The 20822-nt window shown below is 53.0% G+C and overlaps 1 protein-coding gene across 3 annotated transcripts; it reads left to right on the forward strand.

Annotated features, from left to right (window-relative positions):
• Positions 1 to 6257: 6257 nt before the first annotated feature.
• TFE3 (transcription factor binding to IGHM enhancer 3) lies at positions 6258 to 17681 on the forward strand. Of its 3 annotated transcripts, none has more exons than XM_036070746.2 (10): positions 6258 to 6577; positions 8902 to 9015; positions 10251 to 10545; positions 11210 to 11455; positions 11538 to 11642; positions 13105 to 13222; positions 13768 to 13824; positions 14001 to 14076; positions 15211 to 15385; positions 15831 to 17681. In XM_036070746.2, exons 1-10 carry the CDS (start codon positions 6462 to 6464, stop codon positions 16269 to 16271), a joined length of 1743 nt encoding a protein of 580 aa, XP_035926639.1. In that variant the 5' UTR covers positions 6258 to 6461; the 3' UTR covers positions 16272 to 17681. The 3 variants fall into 3 exon arrangements, with proteins under 3 accessions (XP_035926639.1, XP_035926640.1, XP_035926641.1); XM_036070747.2 differs by having other exon boundaries at positions 6265 to 6577; positions 15211 to 15358; XM_036070748.2 differs by having other exon boundaries at positions 6553 to 6577; positions 10307 to 10545.
• Positions 17682 to 20822: the final 3141 nt, after the last annotated feature.

A 20822-nucleotide genomic window follows, 5' to 3' on the forward strand; every position in this document is an offset into this window, starting at 1 on the left:
GGCTTGAGGCTCCACCTCTGGGCCCACAGCTCTGCCCTCAGAATCATTAATCCTTTCTTTTGAAGGGTAGCACATGTTTGCTGCTGAGTAGTTTTAGCCCTGTATCCTTCCAGTAGAATGTTGGGAGTCCAACATCCTTCCTTCATTTCATCCTATCTCCATTTCTTGCAAGCCAACTGGGCAGTGTTTCTGGCAGCATAACATTCATTCTCAAAATATTTGTGGGTCTTCCATGGAAGTCACAAGGATCCGCACCATTAGACAAGAGGGTCCTCCACAGATCTTTCATGGATGATTCCATCCCCGTTCCTGACTTCTGCTGAAATGGTTGAGAGGATCCATGAATCACATATCTAATCTCTTTAGTACTAGCAAAAGGCTGTCCAGCCACACCTTTGGCTCTCTTTCCAGAGCATACTTTCCTGACAGTAAATCTAAATTCTGTGTCTTCTGCAATCTGGACAGCTGGAGAATTTTCCAGATCCCCAAATCCTGGATCCATTTTGCTTAGCAGTTCTTCTCTCAATTTATCTCTTTCCTTCCACATGTTACTAAAAGCAACAGGAAGAATCCAAGCAGTACCTCCAACACATTCCTTGGAAATCTCCTCAGCTAAATATCCAAGTCCATCACTTACAAGCTCTGCTTTTCACACAACTGTAGGACACAATTCAACTAAGTTTTCTGCTTCTATATACATAGTAAGGATTGGGGTGCCTGGATGGCTCAGTCAGTTGGACATCTGACTCTTAATTTTGGTTCAGGTCATGATCTCGGGGTCATGAGATCGAGCCCCGCATCAGGCTCTGCACTCAGTGCAGAGTCGGCTTAAGATTCTCTCTCTCCTTCTCCCTCTGCCCCTCCCCTCCACGTGCACACACTCTCTATCTTTAAAATAAAGATATTTTATTATCTTTATTTATATATTTATATATACATATATAAATTATATATTTATTATTCTTATAAATCAATCTTTAAAAAAAGAGGAAGAGACACCAGGAGTGTATGTGAACAAAGGAAAGGCCATGTGAGGACACAACAAGAAGCAACTATCTGCAAGTGAGGCAGATAGTCCTCATCAGAAATGAATCCAGGGGCGCCTGGGTGGCTCAGTCATTGAGCGTCTGCCTTCGGCTCAGGTCATGATCCCAGGGTCCTGAGACCAAGCCCCGCATCGGGCTCCCTGCTCAGCGGGAAGCCTGCCTCTCCCTCTCCCACTCCCCCTGCTTGTGTTCCCTCTCTCGCTGTCTCTCTCTCTCAGTCAAAATAAATAAGTGAAATCTTAAAAAAGAAAGGAAGGAAGGAAGGAAGGAAGGAAGGAAGAAAAGAAAGAAAGAAAGAAAGAAAGAAAGAAAGAAAGAAAGGAAGGAAGGAAGGAAGAAATGAATCCAGATGACACCTTGGTCTTGGACTTCTGGCCTCCTGAACATTGAGAAAATAAATTTCTGTTGTTTAATGTGCCCAGTCTGTGGTATTCTGACAGCCCAAGTAGACTAGGACAAAGCAGCAATCCTGCATCCAAGTACCAAAATCTGTATTCGTTTCCTGTGGTTGCTGTAACTAATGACAACACACTTGATGGCTTAAAATATAAGAAATGTATTCTTTCACAGTTCTGGGGGCCCAAAGCCCAAAATCAGTTTCACTAGGCCCAAATCAAGGTGTCAGAAGAGCTGTCAGAAGAGTCTCTCTGCAGACTCTAGAGGGGAATCTTTTTGTTGCCTCTTCCTGCTTCTGGTGGCTGCCTGCATTCCGTGGCTTGTGGCCACATCACTACGATCTCTGCCTCAGTGGTTGCATTGCCTTCTCCTTTTCTTTTTCTTTTATTTTTTTAAAAGATTTTATTTATTTATTCAACAGATAGATAGAGAGCACAAGTAGGCAGAGGCAGGCAGAGGGAGAGGGAGAAGCAGGTTCTCCACTGAGCAGGGAGCCGGACGTGGGGCTCAATCCCAGGACCCAGGGATCATGACCTGAGTCGAAGGCAGCCGCTTAACTGATTGAGCCACCCAGGTGCTCCTTCTTTTTCTTTTAAGATTTTATTTATTTATTTGAGAGAGAGCATAAGCGGGTGTTGGGGGGAAAGGGACAGAGGGAGAGGGAGAAGCAGGCTTCCCACTGAGCAAGGAGCCCGATGCGAGGCTCGATCCCAGAACCCTGGGATCATGACCTAAGCCGAAGGCAAACGCTTCACCAACTGAGCCACCCAGGTGCCCCTGCCTTCTCCTTTTCTGTCAAAGCTGCCTCTGCCTTCCTCTTATAAGGACACTTGAGATTACAATCAGGTTCCATTCAGATAATCCAGGATAATCTCCCCATCTCAAAATCTGTAATTAAATCACATCTGCAACGCATTCTTGGCCACATCAGGTAACATTCACAGGTACCAGGGATTAGGACATGGACATCTTTTGGGGGGCCATTAGTCAGCTGACCACACCATCCTATGACAGTGAACAGCTCTGTCTTTAATAACTTTACAGAAGACCAGACTCTGTCTCTAATCACTCATTATCTTCCCATGGTCCCTTCCAACCCCCCCAATGGTATTCGCCATTTACCCTCCGGTGGCTCCTGCCTGCACGCTTAAACTGCTTCTAGCGGCCCCATTCCTCCTGAAGACCTTCACGTGATCCTCCAGCTGTGTGCAAACTGTCCTGTAATAGATCCCAACCTCGTCCCAAGCCGCCTTTGATCTCCACTCACATCTATCTCTAAACATCCCTAACTTCACCATCTGATTGCCCTCTCTTCGCCCTCCATATTTCCTGTTAATCCCACTCCACAGTTGCCTTGCAATGAGACCCCAGATGCACCAGAGACAGAGAGAGAGAGAGAGAACAGTGTTGAAAAAGTTGTGAAGATGTGAGCAAGAGATTAAGAGAGAGACGGAGAGGGATGAAGAATGGGTTTATTGTGCAGGGTATGTGATGGGGAAGCTCTTGTCATGGACATATATGGGATGTGTGTATGAAGCTGGTGTTTGCAGAACTGGAGTGTGTGACAGGATAATTAACCTGTGGGTCTAATGCTGTAGATTTTTACAGACTATGGTTTTATATTTCCATGTAGTCAAGCTGGAGAGACAGTGCAGCAGGGTGGTAAAGAATGATGCCTGGGTTCTAATTCCAGGTTTTATAAACTGGGGTGACCTAGGGCAAATGACTTAACCTAGCTGTACCCTGGTTTCCTGATCTAGAAGTTGGGATAATAAATGGAACCCTACTGCTGTGAGGTTCTGTTGTAAGGATTAAAACGAATTAATGCAGATAAAGTACCAAGAACGACCACTTAATGTTGCTTATTGCTACTTTTTAAATATCTTTTGCCTTGGGGTGCCTGGGTGGCTCAGTCGGTTAAGTTTCTGCCTTCGGCTCAGGTTACGAGCCCAGGGTCCTGGGATCCAGCCCCGCCTGGGGAGCCTGCTTCTCCCTCTCCCTCTGCTGCTCCCCCTGATCTCTCTCTCTCTCTCAAATTAATTAATAAATAAAATCTTAAAAAATATATCTTTTGGGGGCGCCTGGGTGGCTCAGATGGTTAAGCGTCTGCCTTCGGCTCAGGTCATGATCCCAGGGTCCTGGGATCGAGCCCCACATCGGGCTCCTGGCTCAGCGGGGAGCCTGCTTCTCCCTCTCCCTCTGCCTCTCTCCCGGCTCATGCTCTCTTTCTCTCTCTCTCTCTCTATCTCTGTGTCTCAAACAAATAAATAAAATCTTTAAAAAAAATATCTTTTGCCTTTTGTATCTTGTTTAAGAAGGCCTTCTTTTTTGCCAAATTTTTAAACACATTCTCCAAAAATATTTTGTTCTGGGCACCTGGGTGGCTCAGTCGTTGAGCGTCTGGCTTCAGCTCAGGTCGTGATCCCAGGGTCCTGGGACCGAGTCCCACATCGGGCTCCCTGCTCAGCGGGAAGCCTGCTTCTCCCTCTCCCACTCCCCCTGCTTGTATTCCCTCTCTCTCTGTCAAATAAATAAATAAAACCTTTAAAAAAAAATTTTGTTCTGATGGGTTTTTTTTTTAAGATTTTATTTATTTATTTGAGAGAGAGAGAAAAAAAAACACGATCGGGGGAGGGGCAGAGGCAGAGAGGGAAGCAGACTCCCCGATGAGCGGGGAGCCCAACGTGGGACTGGATCCCAGGACCCCGGGATTATGACCTGAGCCAAAGGCAGACGCTTAACTGACTGAGCCACCCAGGTGCCCCTGTTCTGATGTTTCTCATAGCTTTTTTTTTTTTATGTTTAGGTCTTTAACTAATCTGAAATTCTTTTTTCTTTTTTTAAAAGATTTTAGTTTTAAGTAATCTCTACACCCAGCATGGGGCTCGAACTCACAACCCTGAGATCAAAAGTCGCATGCTCCACCAACTGAGCTAGCCAGGTGCCCCATGGAATTATTTTTTTCCTAATTGTGTAAAATCGAAGCCTGATTCCTCCTCCAAAAGATAGTCATTTCTCCCCAAACCATTTTGGTATATTAGTCCATCTCCCTCCCAGTTACTTGGAATATCATTCTTAAAATATCACTTATTAATTCTCACAAGTACCTAGGTCGATTTTTGGACTTTTTCTGTACCATAGATCTAATTTCCTATTCCTCCTCCCATATCATAATGTTTTAATTACTAGTGCTTTGTGATATACTTTGAATCTGTTAAGATAATGCCTCCCCCCTTTCTTCCTCTTTTATACAATTAGATATTCTTACATATTTAAGGCACCATAGGAATTTAAACATCAGGTCTACAAGTTCCATTTTGGAATTTTTATTGGTAATGTGTTGATTTTTTAAAAAAGATTAATGAAGGGGGCGTGCCTGAGTGGCTTAAGCACTGGACTCTTGGTCTGGGCTCAGGTCATGATCTCAGGGTCCTGAGATCAAGCCCCAGGACCAGCTGAGACTCTCTCTCCCTCTCCCTCTGCCCCTGCCCCCTGGCGCGTGCTCTTTCTCTCTGTCTCTCCCAGAAATCAATCAATCAATCTTTTAAAAAAAGATTAATTTGGGAACGAATTGTCATCTTTATTATGTGGATAATGGGGTTGTGCATGTGGGGATGTGCATGTTTACCAAGCCAACTTCCTGTGACAATACAGGAACGTGCAAGACAGATGAGAACTCAGTGAAGTTCCCTGAGGTCCAACTGCTGGGCAGGGTCTTGGAATTTTGGGAAGGAAGAAGGGAAGGTTGCAGGTCCAGGTGTTCTGTGAGCTGACTGTGCCCCTGAAAGTAGGGCTGGGGGACCCTCTGCTGTGTGCAAGCCAACTTGCCTGTATCCGGAATACAGAGGAACTCAATAAATGTTTGTTCAGTCAGTGCACAAATGAGTGAATCAAGTTTTGGAGAACTTATTGTATGCCAAACAACCTGCTAGCACTTTCCATAAATTATCTCTAATCCTCATAACAACCTTGCCAGACAGGTATTATGACCCCCATCTGACAGGCCGGGAAAGCTGAGGCTCGGCGAGGGGCAATCCCTTGCTCAAATCCAAACCCGGATCTTTATGATTCTAGAAGTCATTCACCAAAGGGACCAGATCTAATTTCCCTCCTTCCACTCATTCATCTACCTGCGAAGGATTTATTAAGCACTTACTATGTAGCACAACGACCTAGTACAACAACTGCTCTAGGTGACCCAGAGTAGGCGGAGTGCTCCCGGGAAGATCAGCTGGGCGGCTAGTTTGCGGGTCCCGAAAGGGCGGGGTTTCTGGTGCGCACCTCCAGGGAATGCAGCTGCCTCGGCCTCCTAGTTAAGGCTTCAGCTGAGGAGGCACGGCTAGATGGAGGCTGCAGCGCGATCTAGGGAGCTGATATTACGAACACTGGCCAAAAGGGGGCGCGGTCCTGCTGCTAGAAGCCTGGCCTAGAGACCCTCTGCGCGCTGACAGGCCATCGGTGCGCAGGCGCAGGGGACTCAAGGAGCGGCTTAAAAATCCTGCGGAGGGATCGTTTGCGAGGAGGGGGCGTGGCGTAATCAAAGTACCTCTCGCTGATTTGCCTCTGTCTCTGAGGGCGTGGCCTAGCTGCGTCCTTCTCGGAATGAGGGCCGGCCGAATCTAGTTTTCCCTCCGCGTCGGAGGCGTAGCTTAGGGCGGGCCCTCGAGCCACCCCTCGATGATTGGCCGCCTCACTCAGAGGGGGTGGCCCGGCGAGCCGTCCATCCTCAGTGCGGTCACTTCCTGTGGAGTTTCCCCAGCCCAGGGAGGAGGGGGAAGAGGACGAGGGGGAGGAGGGCGGTCGTCCGGGGTTAGGTTGAGGGGGGGGTGTTGGTCCGTTCAGGGCGGGGGATGACTCACGGCCCATCCCATCGCCCCGACGCCGCCCGCCCGCGCAGAGCTCGCTCCATGGCTTAGCGGAGGAGGCGGTGGCGAGCGGGGGGAGGGGGACTCTTATTTTGTTAGGGGGACCGGGCCGAGGCCCGACCGGCCTGGAAGGGCTCGCCCGGGGCCGGGCGTCATGTCTCATGCGGCCGAGCCAGCTCGGGACGGCGTAGAGGCCAGCGCGGAAGGCCCTCGTGCCGTGTTCGTGCTGTTGGAGGAGCACAGGCCAGCCGACTCGGCCCAGCTGCTCAGGTGCGGGGCCGCCTGGGGCCGGTGGTGCCGACTGGGGTCCCTGGGGGGGACCACGGGAGCCCTGGACTGGGATTGGAGGCCCTCGGCCTAGGCTTGGAGGACGTCGGGGCGCCGGTCTTGGGGGGGTACCTAAGGAATCTGGCGGTGGCCTGCTTGGACTGAGGCTTAAAGAAGTCATGGAAGTGCCTTAAGGGAGGCCTGCTGCCGATTTGGGGGGCTCTTGACTGGGTTTAGAGGGGGAAGATTCTGTTGTGTCCAGAGCCTGGTCTAGGGTAACTGAACTTGGGGGACTGATGCTGAATTTGGGCTCCTTGAGTCAGGCGTGAGGGGAATGAATTTGAGGGGGAACTCTGTAGGTGAGGCACTGATCTGAAGGGACTTTTCCCCTCAGTGTCAGAGAAAGGGTCCTGGGAGACACTGGGAGACAGAAGTGCTGTCTTGGAAGCTGGATTGCTTGAGGCTCTGTTTGGGGATAACAGGACTCTGGAGGGATTTGGGGGTATCTCAGATATGCTACACGGGACCAGCTTTGTGTGTGTGAGTGAGCAAGAGAAGCAACATTCAAGACTTGACCCGAATAATCACTTCACCCTTGCCCACCCACCCAGCTGGGTCAGATCCCAGGGATAGTGGAAAAGCCCTCTTCCCACACCCCCCTAGGGGCTTGAATGGGAGACAGCGAGGCAGACAGAGGCAACAGAGATGGTGCTACTTCTTAGGTCAGGGAAGAAGGCCTCAGACCTTATTTGGGAACCCAGACGAGGGTCTTGTTCCTGCTGCCACCCATCCTAGCCTCTCAGCCAGCCTGGCTCACCCCCTGTGCGCGGGCGCACATACATGTGCACACGCACACGCGCGCGCATACATTCTTTTTCTCCCCCTCCCAGTCTGTCTGTCAGACCCTGGAAATCATCTCGAATCTGTCCCTAGAGCTGGAATGAGCACCAATTGCACCATCCCTGCCTGGGTGGGCCCTCTGTGGCCTCTTTGCATCCTCAGTTCCACCAGCAGGCTTGTAAGCCCCTCTCTGTCCACACCCTGCCCACCCCAGGGCCCATCTCTTTGAACTTCTGGGCAATGGGTGTGTGAGCAGGAGATGGGGCTTTGCTTTCTTCCTGGGATTGTGCTGAGCTCAGCGGCTCCCCGAGCTTCCTCTTCCCGACTTCCTGGGTGGTTTTAGGTCCCCATCTGAGGGTGAGGAAAGGAAGGAAGAAGACAGATCCTTGGGGAGGGGAGAGAGTTCTCGTCAAGCGAAGTCACCCACAGTGTCTCAGGATTCTAAGTCTTTGACTTAATTCAGGATGCATATCCATTCACGTGCATGTGAATGCCCCCTACACACTAGGGTCTTCCCCCCCCCCCCCCCCCGGCCTGGAAGGCTGATCCGGAGCCTTTGCACCTAATGCTTCCCCATCTCCTGATGCCTTCATAACAACCTGGCTCATCACAGTAGTGGGAATAGTTGAAAGGGGGGGGTGTACATGGCTTTTTAGTTTGTGTCAGTGGGTGTTGGTATTAGAGGTGTGTGTGTGTGTGTGTGTGTGTGTGTGTGTGTGTGTCTATCCAAAAAAACAGGAGAGCCCTGGATAGGCTCCTCCCGCCAAGAAAAGAATGCTCGTCTAAGCGGATCATCCATCCCAATTCTCCCTCTTTTAAATCCAAATTGCTGGAATGAGGAGAGCCCTTGATATTTCTGTTTCGTATTTGTGTGTGTCTTGGCATACCCTGAACTCAGCCTGGGGGGGTACTCATTTGCAAAGTCGTAGATCCTTCCATCAAGTGAATCATCGACCCCAGTTCTTTGTGATGCATTCAGTTTGTGTTACAATGGACTGTTGGGCGAAGGATGCTCCTACCGTGCTGTTAAGCGTATAGACCCACGTGGGCTCACCTTCAGCTGCCAGGACCCCAGTAGGGGGTGTGGGGACTGGAAGAACTCTGAATGCAAAGTCAGGACTCCTGCAAAGTGAATTGTCATTCCTAAATTCTTCGCTTCTCTTTTCCCTCAAACCCAGGTTGTTACGCTTGATTGTGTTAGAGTGAGGAGTTGGGATCCAGGCAATCTTACTATTTTTAATCCTAAGGGACTATGGGTAACAGAGCAAAAGAGAGTGGGGAGGGAAGAGGGGTGTGGGGAGGGAGGAAGACCTGGGAATTCCCGCTGGTGGTACCCAGAGGAGTGGCCTCCTCTGAGGGATGCACTCTGTTCCCCTCTCCCCTGGTGTCTCTCTCCTCCCACTGCCCACTCTTTCTTTCTCTCTTGGAGGGGAGTGAGGTCTCCATACACTCACTGACCATCACCCTTCCCTCCCTTTCACCCTCAGCCTCAACTCTTTGCTTCCGGAATCTGGGATTGTTGCTGACATCGAATTAGAAAGTGTCCTCGATCCGGACAGCTACTACGAGCTCAAAAGCCAGCCCCCACCGCTACGCTCAAGGTCTGTCTCCTCTGACTCCCCTCCCAAGTCCTCAGGCCCCTCCATCCCCTCTGGGGCAGAGGCCCTCAGTGCCAGGCCAACCCTTTGGGCAGCCTGCATTTTCCTGATCGGAAAATTGGGGGCCTGAAAGAGTATGTCACACAGGAAAGCAGGTGGCCAAGCTGGGATTCCATTAGCTTGAACCAGACCTCCCCTGCCCACCCCCCACCCCCGCCCCCCAACTCGCATACCCATTCATACACAAATATTGCAGGGAGCCTGGGATGGCCTGTGTGTGCCCAGCCGCCCCGCAGAGCCCTACCCACAACCCCTGCTCACCCCTTCCCCCACTCAACAGACTCACCCACCCCCAACCCTTGAGGAACCCCTGCTGGTCTCTTCTTTCCCCCAGCTTGGAAGTCTAAATGTGCTGAGTCATCGGCCTGGGCTCTAAGAGAGGGGAGGGGACCTGGAAGAGGGGCAGGAAGAGAGGATTGTGAAATCTCTGAGATTTTCAAGACTGACTAGCTCCTGGGACTAGAGGCCCAGGCAGGGGCAGACGAAGGGCCTGCACTTGCCCCTGTAGCCAGATGCCCACGATCAGGAGCTCAGGGAGCATCCTCAGCCCCAAATTGAGCTTAAGAGCCCTCTGTATCCTAATCTACTGCCACGGCCCCCGTTTGGCATCCTTCTGCTCTCCTTTAAATAGGATGAACCGCTCTCCCAGAGCCTAGCAATGGCATCTCTCCTCAGTGTTTGAACAGGCCCCAATCCAGCCCTCACCATAAGGACCAAGGGCTGAAACTCCCCCCCCACACCCCCAGACTGACCTCGAAGGGCTGGGACTCGGCCTGGCTCCACTGTCTCCCCCATCAGACAGTGACCCCTGAGGGCTGGGCGCGGGCTCGGTCCCTGTGCCTCCCCCGTCAGACTGTGACCCCTGAGGGCTGGGCGCGGGCTCGGTCCCTGTGCCTCCCCCGTCAGACAGTGACCCCTGAGGGCTGGGCGCGGGCTCGGTCCCTGTGCCTCCCCTGTCAGACTGTGACCCCTGAGGGCTGGGCGCGGGCTCGGTCCCTGTGCCTCCCCCGTCAGACTGTGACCCCTGAGAGCCGTGACCAGGCCTGGTTCCTCCACACTGTGGCCCCTGAAGGCGGACACCAGGCCGAAGCCCAGCATCTGCTGTATCCCACGATGACTCCTTAGGCTTGGGATGAGACTTTTAGCTTACCTGTGGCCCCATATTTCCCATTCCACAGCCTCCCAATATCACTGCAAGCCACCCCAGCTCCACTCTCTGCATCATCTTCTGCAGGGGGCTCCAGGACCCCTGCCATGTCGGCCTCTTCTTCATCGCGGGTCTTGCTGCGGCAGCAGCTAATGCGGGCCCAGGCCCAGGAGCAGGAGAGGCGTGAGCGACGGGAACAGGCCGCAGCCTCTTCTTTCCCCAGCCCTGCCCCTGCCTCTCCCGCCATCTCCGTCGTTGGCGTCTCTGCGGGGGGCCACACTTTGGGCCGTCCTCCCCCTGCTCAGGTGCCCAGGGAGGTGCTCAAGGTAAGGTGACATCCGGAGGCCCTGGGAGGGGTCTCAGTGACTGAGGAGTGGTCGTGGTGGCTTTTGGGCCGAGGTCCTAGGGGTTCTAAGGAAGGTCCCAGTTACTGTTCAGATAGGCTGTGTTAGTGTCCCATTGCGTTTGGGGCTTCCGAGGCGTTCTTGTACAGGGGTGAGGGGTTCTTGGGAGCCACAGGATGTCTGGGTGGACCGTGGAAGGTCGTGAGCGCCTCGGGTGGGCGCTGGGGCCTCCTGTGAAGTAACCCCAGGAAGAACTTCGCAGGAAGAGCCTCCTGTGCATGTGATACATTGAGAGTTTGGCCACTGGGGTGACTTGGGAAGCCATGTGTGGTTCTCAGGTCTCCTAGGTGATGTCAGAGACGGGGGGGCGGGGACTCTTGGGAACTGTGACAGGGTGCTCCAGAAACTGAGGGTTCCTGTCAGCCATGGGTGGCTCTTGGGGGGGGCTGTGAGGGATTTCGGAGAAAGCGACTTTGGGTCCTGGGGGAGACTTCCCAGGATTTGGGGAGGTAGGGGCGTCTCAGATTCTGGGCCTAGTTTGCTGGCCTGCGCCTAGAAACAGATGACCTCTGAGGGTCAGCCTGGGGCTCAGAGTCACCCCATCCTCCCGTGTCCCCTTCCGTCCTTCCTCGCGCTCGTCCCCCAGGTGCAGACCCATCTGGAGAACCCGACACGCTACCACCTACAGCAGGCACGCCGGCAACAGGTGAAACAGTACCTGTCCACCACGCTCGGCCCCAAGCTGGCTTCCCAGGCCCTCACCCCACCACCGGGGGCCGCTGGTGCCCAGCCGCTCCCTGCGCCCGAGGCTGCCCATGCCGCCGGCCCCGCAGGCAGCGCTCCCAACAGCCCCATGGCACTACTCACCATTGGGTCCAGCTCAGAGAAGGAGGTAAGCGGCTGCAGACGACCTTCCCGTGCTCTCCCTCGTGCAGCTTCTTCTAAGCCTCGTCCGTATTGCCTTCTTCCCCTAGATTGACGATGTCATTGATGAGATCATCAGCCTGGAATCCAGCTACAACGATGAGATGCTCAGCTATCTGCCCGGAGGCACTGCAGGGCTGCAGCTCCCCAGCACGGTGAGGCCCTGGGATGGGAGGCTGGCTGACCATCAGTCGCATCCCTCTATCCCTGAGACGACACCCAGGCTGGCTGTGTATATAAGACCCTTACTTTGGCTCGTACTAAGATAGAGAAGGAGGCTGTGGGATGAGAAGAGAGCATACCAGGGCCCTGGTCCCTTGTGTTGGGCTGTGTGGAGAGGTAGACCTTGTAGATGCTGATAGATACAAGGGTGGGGACTCCATGGAAATAATCAGGGCATACCCAGGCACTCAAGCTGCCGTGTGGGAGGGACCAAGGAATGGGACTCTTGTAGCAATTTGAATGTACCAAGAGATTCAGGTCATTGGGACATACCCAGACCATGTAGTGATTGGAACATAGCAAAAGTCTTAAAACCCAGTGTGGTTGAACCTTGGGGTGATTGGAACGTACAACATCTCTTTCAGTGAACCATGCCAAGAGGCTGGGTCCTTGTAGAGAGTGGATAAAACTCTAGAGCAAGGGATGTGCCACTAAATTATACCATTCTGGTTCTGGAACATTCCAGGAGTCCCATAACTTGCTTTGGGACATACCAAGGGGCTGTGGCTTTGTTTCTTTCTGACACCCCGAAAGGACAGAAGCGTGTATAAATTTGGCACCAGCTTATCAGAACTTTTTATTGATTTGGACATAGCTAGAGACTGGGGCGTTATATCACATGGATCCAGCAGACTAGCAGGAGTTTCAAGAGATGATAACTCATCAAGAGGTGGGACTAATTACTTAGGGATTAGTGTGTTGCCCTAGAGTATATCCGGGAGAGGGCAAAGGAGAGAGAAAAAAAATCAAGGCTGGCATAAAAGCAGCACTCATTGAGTAGTTGGACAAGAAATCCTGAGAGATCAGAAGGCGTAGGAAGATACTAGAAGTCAGGGGCTTGGTGCATGACCATGTGCGACACAGTCACGGCAGAAGACTAGAGATCGTGCTGGAACTCTCCGGAAGGCCAGCTTTTGGATGGAACGTTACCATGACAATTTCCCAAGGTCTGAGAAGATTGAGCTGGAGTGTTCCAAGAATGCCGACTTGGAATGTTGTGCTAGGAGGGGCTGACGGGCTGGAATGTTGCATCGTAGCCGACAAAGACCTGCGAACGGGTGGTTTTCCAGCATTGCTTCTCAGAGCCACCCCCAGAGTTGGGGAGAGGGGCTTCAGAGGTCGCTGAGGTATTTGAGGGCGTGCAGGGGCACGATGGACAGGTCCAGCAGACTCGGGTCCCCCGGTGAAGCGGGGTGGGTCTGCGTGAGCCTGTCCCCCACTATTGCGTCCCGCGCAAAGTTCCCCTGAATGAGAAGGAAGGGTCCCCGCGTTGAGCCAGCCACTCCTTGCATTAGGTTATCTGTGGAGCGTGTGGAGGGGTGGGGCCGGGTTCTGAGAAAGGGCCAGGCCTGGGACTGGTCCTAGCTGTCGTCTCTCTGCCCTCCCTGTCCCCAGCTGCCCGTGTCAGGGAATCTGCTTGATGTGTACAGTAGTCAGGGCGTGGCCACGCCAGCCATCACTGTCAGCAACTCCTGCCCGGCCGAGCTGCCCAACATCAAACGGGAGATCTCTGGTAAGGGCCAGGCTCTTGGCCCCCCTCCGGGGTGAGCCCCATGTCAACCAGGTGGGCCTGATGCCGGGGGAAGGGGTTTAAGCGGACAGAAAGGGGCTGTTTGCCGTCTTCTTCCACACGGCCCATGGGCTTGCTTTTACCCTATTTCCTCTCGTCTCGCGTTTAACAAATGACCTGTTACCAGGGCTTCTTAAAAAAAAAAAAAGTCATAGGGGCACCTGGGTGGCTCAGTCGCTAAGCGTCTGCCTTCGGCTCAGGTCATGATCCCAGGGTCCTGGGATCGAGCCCCACATCGGGCTCCCTGCTCCGCGGGAGGCCTGCTTCTCCCTCTTCCACTCCCCCTGCTTGTGTTCCCTCTCTCGCTGTCTCTCTCTCTGTCAAATAAATAAATAAAATCTTTAAAAAAAAATCATAAAAGTGGCACTTAAAAAAAAAAAGTCACTTCCCTGCCTGCACCCACCAGATCCTATCCCCGGCAGCCGTACGTGCTGCCCTCTGTCTCTCCCATGTCCAGAGGCCCTGACCGCCCCCCCCCTCTCTTCCAGAGACCGAGGCCAAGGCCCTTTTGAAGGAACGACAGAAGAAAGACAATCACAACCTAAGTGAGTGAGCTTCCGCGCCCTTGCCAGCATGCTGTGTAGCCCTGCCTCAGTCCATGCTGGCCTTCCTTGGGGGCGGGAGGGGGGGCTGTCCCTTCAACAGCCTCCCCACCCCCCAGCTCCTCTTCCCTCCTCAGCCTGTTGACAACTTTCCCACTCTTCTCCCCGCCCCCCCAAAGTTGAGCGTCGCCGGCGATTCAACATTAACGACAGGATCAAGGAGCTGGGCACCCTCATCCCCAAGTCCAGTGACCCGTGAGTCTGGGCCGGGGAGCCTTGGGCTGGCGGAAAGTGGGACGAGGGCCCCATTCTCCCAAAGCTGTTCCTGGGTGGGAAGCGACCGGCGTTTTCTGCTCCTGGCCCTGGCCCATCCAGCCTTCGTCACCCCGAGCAGGGGCACAGCCCCCCATTGTCCCCAACCTACAATTTTAGGTGCATGACATTGCAGTCTGTGTGCCTCATCTGGTCCCCATATGACACAGGCACTTTGCTTTTGGTTCATTTAGTACTTCCTAATTATTCATTCAAGAGACGCATTGAGCTGCTTTGTGTCAGGGACCACGCTAGGCCCGGAGGATACCAGAGGGACAAAACAGGCAAAAATGCCTGAGCTCCTGGAACTGATACTTTAGTGGAGGCAGACAGACCACAAACAAGATAAATAAGTAAAATCTGGGCAGTTATGAGGAGTGTTGTGGAGAAAAATAAAGAAGAGAAGATGGGGGGGGGTACCTGGCAGGCTCAGTTGGTAGAGTGTGCTACTCTTTTTTTTTTTTTAAGATTTTATTTATTCATTTGAGAGAGAGAGAAAGAGAGCACAAGCAGGGGGAGAGGGAGAGGGAGAAGTAGACTCCCCAGTGAGCTGGGAGCCCGATGCGGGGCTCGATCCCAGGACCTGGAGATCATGACCCGAGCCCAAGGCAGACGCTTAACCATCTGAGCCACCCAGGCGCCTCAGCGTGGGACTCTTGACCTCAGGGTCGTGAGTTCAAGCCCCACGTTGGGCGTAGAGCTGACTTTAAAAAAAGAATAGAAGATGGGGGAATGTTGGCGAGGGTTACAACTCGGGGTGAGGAGGGCGGGCACAGGGCAGGCCTGGACTGAGGAGGCAACGTTTGCGGTGAGGCAGGAACCATCTCTCTGGGTGTCTGGGGAAGAGTGTCCGAGGCAGAGGGCACAGCTGGCCTGGAGGCCCTGAGGCGGGAGCCTGAATCTGCTCTTCCCCCGGAACGACTGGGCAGGGCATTCCATCCCCTTGATGTACCCCGCAGCCCCCGAACTGTGGGTCTAGGCCCGCGGCGGGCTGCTCTGCCGCGTAGGGTTGCCCCCTCAGCTCCCGCGGCCCCCGGCGACGCAGCGCTCCCTCCTGTCCCCCGTCGGGCCCTGCAGGGAGATGCGCTGGAACAAGGGCACCATCCTGAAGGCCTCTGTGGATTACATCCGCAAGTTGCAGAAGGAGCAGCAACGCTCCAAAGACCTGGAGAGCCGGCAGCGCTCCCTGGAGCAAACGAACCGCAGCCTGCAGCTCCGGATCCAGGTTTGCGACGAGGAGGCCGGGGCACAGGTGACAGGGGGCTTCCGACAGGCAGAGGCAGAGCAGGCCAGCATTTTCCTGGCACACTTGGGGGATCCCTGGGCTGCCCCGACGGGCGCACTGGTGACGACATGTAGCCCCCAGAACCTTAACGGGAATAGCGCCGAGCATTGGCTCGCGCGTATGGTGTAGGTCCCGTGCGGCGCGCTGTGCCGGGAGCCCGGCTCCGTTTGCTCAGGTGGCCCCGGCTCGGATGCTCTGAGGCCGGGACCCGCGGCGTACTTGTTGTACAGAGCGCGACTCGGAGGCCCCGCGAGCTTACGCAAAACCTGCCTCGAGTCGCGCCACTAGTGAGCAGGCAGCAGAGGTGGGTTTGGCACCCAGGCGGCCCGCCCTTGGAACCGTCAGACTTCTCTGCCCCTGAGGAACTGTGAACCCCATCTGATCCCGCCCCCCCACCCCCTACTTTCCGCAGGAGCTAGAATTGCAGGCACAGATCCATGGTCTGCCGGTACCTCCCAGCCCCGGGCTGCTCTCCCTGGCCACAACCTCCGCCTCGGACGGCCTCAAGCCAGAGCAGCTGGACGTTGAGGAGGAGGGCAGGCCGGGCACAGCACCATTTCCCACAGCGGGGGGGTCTGCCCAGAGTGCTCCCCATCAGCAGCCCCCGGCGCCACCCTCGGATGCCCTTCTGGACCTGCACTTTCCCAGCGACCACCTGGGGGATCTGGGGGACCCCTTCCACCTGGGGCTGGAGGACATTCTGATGGAGGAGGAGGAAGGGGGGGTGGGGGGACTGTCGGGCGCCCTGTCCCCACTGCGGGCTGCCTCTGACCCCCTGCTCTCGTCGGTATCCCCCGCTGTCTCCAAGGCCAGCAGTCGCCGCAGCAGCTTCAGCATGGAGGAGGAGTCCTGATCAGGCCTCACCCCTCCCCTGGGACTTACCCACCCAGGAAAGGAGGACGTGTCAGGATGAGGCCCCGCCTTTCCCCCCCCCCACCCTCCCGTGAGACTGCCCTGCCCAGGTGTTCTGGGGGACGAGCAGATGTGATGAGGTCCCACCCCCGTAACCAGGCGAGGTGGAGGAGTCAGATGAGGCCCCGCCCCCTCCCCACAATACCAACCAGTGAGGTGTTTCAGCCGTGGAGAAGGCGGTAACCTCCGGGCCTGTCCCCTGGAGATCACAGCCTCGCCCCTGCCCGGTGGGACCTGCCCTTGCCCAGGTGTGGGAAGGAGGCGGGATGAGCTAGGCCCCTGTCGCTTAGGGACTTTCCTAGCCAGGTCTCCTGGGATAAGGAGGTAGTAGGATACCGGTCCACCCCCTCTCTTGGAACCACTAGTCTAGTCCATCCTGGCAAGGAAGAGGAGTCACAATAACAGAGGTCTCACCCTGGGGGTTTAAGCCCTGCCCCTTTCCCCTGATCCCCGCCTTGTCCAGCTGAGGAACAGAAGTGAGGAGGAGAGCGAGCCCTTCACCTGGGAGCTCAGTCCTGGCCTTCCAGCAAGGCAGGAGCTAGGCCCCGCCCCTTCCCTATAGGCACAGCCACTCGCAGGTATTTCAGGCACGGAGGAGTCCGTGAGATCAGGCCACGAGGAGATCACAGACCTTGTCCCTTAGCAACATCCCATCCAAGCATTCCACGCTGCAGGGGGGAGTGGTACTTCAGCTCCCCAGCCTTAGCCTGGGACCAATGGGACCTAACCCAGGAGGGCTCTGAGCCAACCTCGCCCTTGGAGAAGGGGGCAGATCTTGAAATCTTGTGGGTCGACATTCCAGACCTCCATCAGGAGTGAGAGCTAGACCCTCACCCTTGGGTAGAGTCCCGCCTCCTACCTTGAAGGGCAGTTTGGGGAGGTGATAGGAATTAGGGGTCCTGAGTCCAGGTTCCCAGAGCCAGCACCCCAGCACTCTTACAGTCTGTAGAGGAACAAGATGAAGGAAGGGGCCTTTCTGGGGAGTTCCCAAGCCCAGGAAAAAAGTGGAAGCCTACCCCACCAAAGCAGAGGGTTGGAGGGAGGGTTGCAAAAGCATATGTACCCCTCTTTGGTTTATCTGATTTTTTTATTGACCCCCCCCTTCTCAGAAGCTAGGTCACCTCCAACCTCTGGCCTCCACCCAGTTCTCCATTTGGAGGAATCCTCCCCATTTCAGAGCTATTAAGACACACTCCCTGCCCATCCTCACCCTTCCTACCACATACACCCAAGGTTGTCAGCTTCGGATCCTTAGGGTCAAGCCCCAAGGAGGGTGTACTAAGGGGTCTGTAGGTTTGTGATTAAAATAATAAATGCTAGGCGTGTTTGATGCGCTTTTAACTTTGGCAAAGAGTCTCCTATCCTTGCATTTAACTACAATGAGCACGGTCGGGGCTGGCCGGGAGGAGGAAAGGGTTTTGGAAGAAATAGATTTAAGTGGGATGGATAAAAGAACTTAGAGGGGCTGGAGGAAAACAACCTGTAAGCAAAGGCAGTCAGTCCTTAACTACCTGCCAGACACCCTCCTGTTCCGAGTGTTTCACCGAATTGTTGAATCTAAGGAATACTTATCAAGAAAGTGCCGCTTCTTATTCCCATTTCATGTTGGGAGAAACTGAGAACTAGAGTTTAACCCCCTGAAGATACACAGCTGGTAGACGGACGAAGAGCTAAAGGGTAAAATTAGGAGAGCGAGAGATCTGGTTTGAAGCATGTCACCACCCAGGGCAGAGGGGGCAAAGATTTTCTCGCACGCTCACTTTGGAAACCGATAAGGAAGCATATGAGGATATCTCCTGGCAGGCAGTAGAGGTCTACCAGATGGTCCAAAGGGCACAAACAAAAACCATAAAGGTGGAGGGACAGGCAAGCAGTTCCATTTTGGGACAAATGTTGACATTTGGGGGGAATTTAAATGGAGGTAAACAAACACAAATAATCTTGAAGGCTGGAAAAAATATATTATTTTTGGAACTCCTCCACCAGACTCTGACTCCCAGGATGGGGATCGGGCCTGGCCCTGCGTCTGCCCCAGCAGATTGGAACCACCACCCTTCCTACCCCTTTCTGGCCTGTCACACTGACCCCTAAGGCCTGGTTGCTGAGCCTCTAACACCAGACTGGCAGCTCCCTGATAACCTTTTCTGGACTTTTTTCTCCTCGAATCTGCCATGTTCTCTTTTTCATTTTGTGAACATAACATGTAATGCCCAGAAGTGTTTTTCTCAAAGTTTGTATTCTGAAGTAAGTTTAGCTTTACAGAAGAGCTGCAAAGACATTGACGTTCCCATACCCATCAACCAGCTCCCTCTAATGTAAATATCTTACAGAACCATGGCATATTTATTGATGCTAAGAAAATAACATTGGCACAGTACCAGGAACTCAACCTTCAGACTTTATTTGGATTTGACTGTTTTTTCCATGAAAAAATTTTTTTTCTGTTCTAGGATCCAAGTAAGGAAACTCTGTTATCTCTTCCTGTGTAGCAAATTACCACAATCTCGGTGGCTAAAAACAACACACGTTCATTTCCCAGATTTTGTGGGTCATGAATCCAGGCTGGCTTAGCTGGGTCTTCTACTTCTGTGGCTTTCCCAAGGATACCATCACGGAAGGTGTTGGGCGGGATTCAGGACTCCTCTGGAAGTGGGACTAGGGAAGGATCTGGTCTGAGCTCCCGTGAGTTCGGGCAGGACTCAGTTCTCTGTAGCCTGTTGAACCGAGGGCCCCAGTTCCTTGCTGGCTGTCAGCTGGGGTGCCCTCAGTCCTTGACATGTGTTCCTTTCCTTCCATGAGGCAGCTCACAGCATGGTAGTTTTGCTTTGTCAAAGCCAGCAAGAGGGGTGCCTGGGTGGCTCAGTCGTTAAGCGTCTGCCTTCGGCTCAGGTCACGATCCCAGGGTCCCGGGATCGAGCCCCACATCGGGCTTCCTGCTCGGTGGGAAGTTTGCTTCTCTCTCTCCCAGTCCCCCTGCTTGTGTTCGCTCTCTCACTGTGTCTCTCTCTGTCAAATAAAATCTTTAAAAAAAAAAAAAGCCAGCAAGAGAGAGTCAACTAGGGATACAGAAGTTGCAGTCTCTTGTAATCTAATCGTGGGAAGTGACATCTCAAAGGCGAGGCATTTTCTTGGTTAGAGTCAAGTTACTCCAGGGGAGGGGATTACAAGAGACCATGAATATCAGTAAGCAGGGACCAATGAGGGGCCATCTGAGCAGCTCCCTACCACGTTGCATTTAGCTGCCATATCTTGGTTTCTTCTGATGGTTTTGCGGTCTGTCCACTGAGAAGGGCTAGATGCTGCTCTTCTAAAAACAATGAGCATCTTTAGTACCCAGATCTTGGTTTCTAAATGACACTCTCCAGTAAAAGGAACCAGGGATCCTTGGAGAAATGGCTGGTCGTAAGGCCAGGGTAGGGAACTACAAGATGGGCCTGGAGCGACCCATAGTCCGAGAAAGTAAGGAAGTACCAGAAAAAAAAAAAAAGGAACATGTCATAAGGATATAAGAGCCATCCTGAAAGCTCCCAATGGCCAAAGCTGGAACAGCTTGAGCAACAAAAAAATAATGATAGTATTGGTTTATAGTCCACAAAATGAAATATCTGTGATCCATACTTATATAAATCAATGATATGATTGAATAAACAAATGCTGGCTACCGGACAACTCCGTGCATAAAATTCCAAATAATAATAAATATAGAAGGAATGAGGGAAATAAAAAATTATTGTTAAAATACCACAGTAATAACTGCTGCAGACCTGATCCACTAAATGCAAATATTAGTGGGCAAAACTTTAAGGTGAACATGATAGTTGCGCAGCCTTAAAGTATTGCCTCCAAAATTTTTATTACATACTTGATCCCCGCTGACCCGAGAGAGTTGGAGCTTAATTCCCCTCCTCTTGAATCCGAGCTGGGCTCAGTCACTTGCATCAAATGACAAGAGTATGGAAAGTGAAAAACAGTAACTTTGCAGTGGAAAAATCTGACAGACACCACCTTAACCAAGAGATGAGTTAACATCACCAGTTCTAAGACACATTGCTGTCATGTACCCCCTGAAGTGATACAATGAGAAGGCATTTCACTTTCATAGAATTCTTCCTCAAAACCCCATAACCCCTGTGTAATGATGAGAAAATAGCAGAGAAAACCGAGTCAGGACAGGGACATCCTACAAAATATTTTACCCGCATTCCTCAAGTGTCAAGATCACATAAGACAAGGAAAGACTGGCTGTATGTTTAAGCAAACACAATCATGTTTGTCTCCATCTGTCAATTCTGGCTTTTTTTGGAGGGAGGCACTGAGACCCAAAAGCTGGTGTCATTCTACGGATAAGTTTATCAAGGTTATCTGGTGTCCTATGCTCCACTGGATGGAACGTGATGACTGAGATAAGAGAAACATGCAGTGAGCCTGGACTGTACCTTCTTTCCACCTGGGTCATTTTCAGGACCTCCCTGTAGGGCAGTAGAGCCTAAGC

Source organism: Halichoerus grypus, chromosome X, assembly GCF_964656455.1.
Source record: "Halichoerus grypus chromosome X, mHalGry1.hap1.1, whole genome shotgun sequence".
NCBI classification, from domain to species: domain Eukaryota; kingdom Metazoa; phylum Chordata; class Mammalia; order Carnivora; family Phocidae; genus Halichoerus; species Halichoerus grypus.